The sequence below is a fragment of the Hevea brasiliensis genome, chromosome 5, assembly GCF_030052815.1.
Source record: "Hevea brasiliensis isolate MT/VB/25A 57/8 chromosome 5, ASM3005281v1, whole genome shotgun sequence".
Classification (NCBI taxonomy): domain Eukaryota; kingdom Viridiplantae; phylum Streptophyta; class Magnoliopsida; order Malpighiales; family Euphorbiaceae; genus Hevea; species Hevea brasiliensis.
Window position 1 is genome coordinate 25,065,481 of NC_079497.1, and position 5,327 is coordinate 25,070,807.

Genomic DNA, 5,327 nt, shown 5'->3' on the forward strand with positions numbered 1-5,327 from the left:
AGAGGCGAAGACCTCAAAGTCTCTTCACGTGGAACAAACTTTTCAATTCTTTTTTTAAACAAATCATATCATATATCATAGTATCATTATATTCTAAGTATCTTACGAAATAGAAAATTTTAGGGAGAAGCACAAGGAAGATGAGCCACTTCAGCAGCTGCAGCAATCTCATGATGAAGTTCATTTCCATCTTCATCATCTTGCTTCATTTGTCAATGGCTAATGGATACAAGAATATTATTAAACCAAATTACGAGTTGTTCAGCAGAAAGGAACTCGCGAGATTGGCTGGTTATGGAGAGGATAAGCTTTCTACTGTTCTAATCACAGGAACTGTTCTTTGCAAGGCTTGTTTGCATGGCGAAACTCTGCTTCGAACATGGCCAGTTTCAGGTTTGTGTGTCTGCTGACTTTTCATATTTGTTTTAATTTTTATTAATCACATGTTCTAGAAAGAAAATCACACATATAAAAGCTGTAAACGTGCATCTCTCTTTCTCTCTCTCTCTCTCTGCATATATATATATATATATATATATATATATATATATATATATATATATATATATATTCCTCTGTAATGGTCTTTTGTTCCTTGTTCCGGCATCCAATTTTTGAGTTATCTGTATTGGTTTGCTTTAAGGCCCAGTCTTTGTTTCTTTTCTTCCGTCAGTTAAATTTCTTGGTTTTGTGTTTTGATTGTTAGCTTTTGTTTTTTCTGCGTGTTTATACTTTGTTTTCCAGTTTTATTTTTTTTTTAATTTTTATTTATTTATTTTTATGCTTTCTCTTAAGTTGGGTGTAGGTTAAATGTATTAGAAAGGCCTATTGACTAACTAGTCTTAACGGAGTGGTGCAGTCTAAAATTTTCATGGATATTTTTTTATAAGCAAAATTAATTTTACTATATATATGTTCCTCTGCTAGTTAGAGTCCTTTCATAACTCAAGGAAAATTAACATAATCCACTTTTTATGTGTTAATTAGCTGCCATGCTTTATTAACTTGCATAATAATAATAATAATAATAATAATAATAATAATAATAATAATAATAATAATAATGAATCATGAACAAGTTTTTAATTAGAATAATGAGAAGTAAACTTATTATAATATATGAAAATTTTCCTTTGATATCATCTGCCACAGTATCAATATATATCATGAACAATTATTCAATTGGCAAATAAGGTTATAGTTTTTTTTTTTTTTTTTAATTATTAAACTGAAGTTGAAAGAATTTATAAGAGCAGATGTATAAGTTAGGGAATTGTGTTAGCTTTTAAATTTATTATTATATTTCGTTTTGGGTTTTCTTTTAATGATTTTTAAATTTTTTTAAAGAGTACAGAGTTATCAGGTTTAAATCTCTATTCTTTTAGACTAGGAGAAAAATATTTGATTATTGAGCAACTAACCAATAGATTTTTGGAGTGTTATTTAATTCATTGAGAGCATTAGCTTAAATGCGCACGCGCGCACACACACGTGTATATATATAGTAGTTTTCAACCAAACTTATTATCAAAGAAAAGCAATAGAATTAGGGAGTAAGTCATGGTATTTACAGGTGGAGAGTCATTCAGGCAATTGCTAATGAAAAACATAACACAACAGGTAGCTACTTGACATGTTTTTCCTATCCATTTTTAATGGGTTTAACTTGTTAATTTCATCAATTGTCGACTAACAAGTGTTAAGTGTAGTAGTAAAACCCACATAACTTCTAATGGAAGAATTCAAGTTTGATCTTTGGAAAAGGTATTGTTACAAGGGGCGACTACAAATTCTGAAGGATTAGTCATTAATGAATATAGTCTTAAAATTAAATAAATTAAGCAAGGTTGAATGCATATTTGCTCCTCAAACTTGTTTAATCTAACCTATCACGCCTATGAATTTTTCAAAGAAACCTACTATTGAACTTCTAAATCTGTAGATTTCGTAATACTTGAGCATAATTTCGCATGTTTTGAACTCTAATAGCCTAATTCTCTTTAAAATATTCTAAAATATTGAAAAAAGAAAAAATCTTTTTTTTTTTTTTTGTTAAAACATAGCCTATTATTAGTGAAAGTTAACAACCCAAAAATAGATGAAGGGGGAGGAGAAAAATGTGAGTGGGGAAGGTTTATTTAATTCAAAGCTTGAGCATCCATCTACTTAGGGAGATATCATTTTTTAATATTTGTTAACATTATCATCTACCCTTGAAATTCATGTAGGTGCTTTGGTTACTAGCAACTGTGACATGAAAGCTAAGAGGAGAAGAACAAATTCTGCAAAAGTTGTCACTGATGAATACGGAGAATTCCAAATTGATCTTCCTTCCCATCTCCATGCAATTCCTAACCTAGATAGAATATGTTCTGTCAAGGTTTTGAGAATGTCAAAGAACTCAGCCTGTTGGCCTGCCTTTACAAGGAAACACAAGTCTTTAACATTATCGTCAGCTAGGAATGGCATTCGCAATTACACTGCTGGAAATATTACACTTCTGCATTTGAGATCTAGACCTTTACTAGCTTGTACTAATAGGGAGATAAGTGTTTCATAATAGATACCCAATTCTTGAGTAGAGGATTGGGATATAGCCCTAAGGCTCATTTTTGGATGGCGCTTTAGTCACAAAGATGAGTTGATAGTGTTCAAATCCAGTCATCAGTTTTAAAGTTCATATGGAGAGAGAGAGAGAGAGAGAGAGAGAGGGATGCTGCTATGGCTTGCATGCAAATAATGATAACAATATGTCATCCATGTATAAAAGAAAATTCTAGTCTTGCTTTATAACTAATGACACTAACAAGTATCAATAATGCTTTAAAAAAAACAATCATTAATAAGAGAAACAACCGTGTGATCATAGATTTGGCAACCATTATATATGGTTAGAATGGATGTGCAATTCTAATTGGGTTCCTACTTTTAAAGCTTAAACAATGTCTACAAGAAGGAATCTCAGTATTTGTTGTGCACTGCATAAATATGTAAACTATAAACAAATAAAGTAAACGTACAAAATACCAATATTTATGTGGTTTACCCTTTTCACATAGGGTTATGTGCATGGGTATGCCATCTTCTACTTTCATCAATAAATAAATCAACCATTACAAGCTTAAAACTATACTACCCATTAATCCAATTACAAGACAACACTGACAAAAACTACTCATAGTAAATACATGTTAATCTTTACAATCATCTCTAGATACAACCCAATATATTAACTATTTTAACTACTACTATACCAACACCACAAAGGTTGTCTTCAACTACAATAGACAATAGCCCCTTCGTCTTGGACTTTTTTTCTCCACCTTAGGCCAAAGCCTCTCTCCCTCTATAGGACTGCAATGGGCAAGAGTGTGATACCCCTTACCCGTCTACAGTGTAGCCGAGTAAAGCGTGCCACATTCGATGCCGGAGTACCCTATCTTATCTTATCTTATCCATTGTTAATTTCATACTTTATACAAAACATGTGATAAATTTTTTTTTTATCACAAATTATTTCTGTGGATACCCAGGCAGAGCCTCGTCTGTTTTATTAGCATCTGGCGGGTTCCACTATTATCCTGTTAAAAACAATTGCATATGTATCTCATATATCTATATGTCATGTCATATCATTCATAAATTTTCATGTAATTTCAAGAAAATAATAAAACTCATTCATATGAAAATTTACATACAAAAGCTTACAGCTTTATTTACTATCCAAAATATAATAATAATTTATTTACATCACAAACTATAATTACATAACATTTATATATAATGAACCAAAATACTAATCTTTTCATGGGTCCTACCCAAATAAAATGTAGACTGCTGAGGTGATTGTTTACAATTATATCTGATATACTCTTTGTATGAGCACTATGGCTGTGGCTGTTGCTGCGGCGGCTGCTAGGTCTAGTCTCCAATACCTACGCGATGGAAAAACTAACGTGCTAAACGAATTGCTTAGTAGTGCATAATTTAAAATCAAAATAACTAAATAATCAAAATAACAATTCTAGGTGGAATTTCATAACTCTAGGCCAATTGTATTTTTATTGCACTTTTTATTGCACTTTGAAAATAAATTAATTATCAGTATCTTATCTATTCATTTGTTTCATTCTCAGTCTTTTAAAATCATATTAGTGCCCAATTAACCTACAATAGACTATAAGGCTGGAAACAAAGCAGTATACTAGTTAGACAGCCATATGTCTACCCTATATACAACTGTTATGTGAGGCACAAGGCCAGCGGGCAGGCTTTCAAAGCCAGAAATAAAATTAGGCACAGTGGCCAACGAGCAGGTATATAACCTGTAGAATAATCATATCAAACATATTTTGTCCATCAATGATTATTCATGTATGCAGTATTACTATCTGTAGTCCCTAATTGGTATACCAATCGATCCAACTATATATATATATAAGCCTAGGTTTACTTTGGGTAATTATAGACACCATATTTTGGCTGACCTCCGAAGTCAAGGAACTTTTAAACTTTTAACTTTCTTATCTACTCTCAACCGATGTCCCCAATAATGAATAGCTTTTCCAAACTCACCGACAGCTCGTCCCTGGAACAAACTGACCTCAAGCTTAAATTAGATTGTTCTCCAACCTCTTGGTCTTTGTCAGATGAGTTCGAAACAATATCTGGTCTCCGGACCATTCAATCTTGCCTACTAATATTCTCCGATCTCTCTACACAAATATTGCGAAACTTCATTTTGCTAATGTTATAATCGGGCTTCTTACTTGAATGCCCCAGATTTTCCTTAAAACAAAGTTAAGGTTGCTATCTGGTCTGATGATGATTCTGATCTTAAGAGTTCAAGTCAATGTCAAGTCTTTGTAATTCTAATGTTCTAAAGTTTTACTCGGAATTTGGTCATAGCTTAGTCCGATCTTATGCTTATGCATAATGTTTTTCCGATCTCTTATACTCTAATTAATAATCGCTTTCAAGTTTAATGTTCAAATACGTTCAAACAATTAAGTACTCATACAATTTGGATGCTTTCCGATCTCATCAAGAAATTGAACAAAAAGGATTTCTATTCATTTCAAAGTAAAATATATACAAGTCATTCAGCAGGTGGATCACCCCCAGCCTGCTCCCCACGTACATCATCTGCTCTCTAATTCTCTCTCTCTCTCTCTCTCTCTCTCTCTCTCTCTCTCTCTCTCTCTCTCTCTCCGGCTCCTCGTCGCTCTCCTCATCAGCCTCTGGAATGAGCTAATTCATCCAGGAGAAGTCCTCCTCAGGATAATGCTTCCTCAGCTCGACCAGAAGATCATTATGGGTGTTCACAT

At 32.7% G+C, this 5,327-nt stretch overlaps 1 protein-coding gene across 1 annotated transcript; it reads left to right on the forward strand.

Moving 5' to 3' along the window:
- On the forward strand, positions 1–2,733 carry LOC110634408 (uncharacterized). The gene is made up of 2 exons (XM_021783391.2): positions 1–393; positions 2,229–2,733. Exons 1-2 carry the CDS (start codon positions 141–143, stop codon positions 2,558–2,560), a joined length of 585 nt encoding a protein of 194 aa, XP_021639083.2. The 5' UTR covers positions 1–140; the 3' UTR covers positions 2,561–2,733.
- Positions 2,734–5,327: the final 2,594 nt, after the last annotated feature.

Bases quoted from the DNA above. Each gene is read 5' to 3' on its own strand.
- LOC110634408 (XM_021783391.2), top strand. From the start codon at position 141: ATGAGCCACTTCAGCAGCTGCAGCAATCTCATGATGAAGTTCATTTCC. The intron at 394-2,228 runs GTTTGTGTGTCT...AAATTCATGTAG, and splicing joins TCGAACATGGCCAGTTTCAG to GTGCTTTGGTTACTAGCAAC.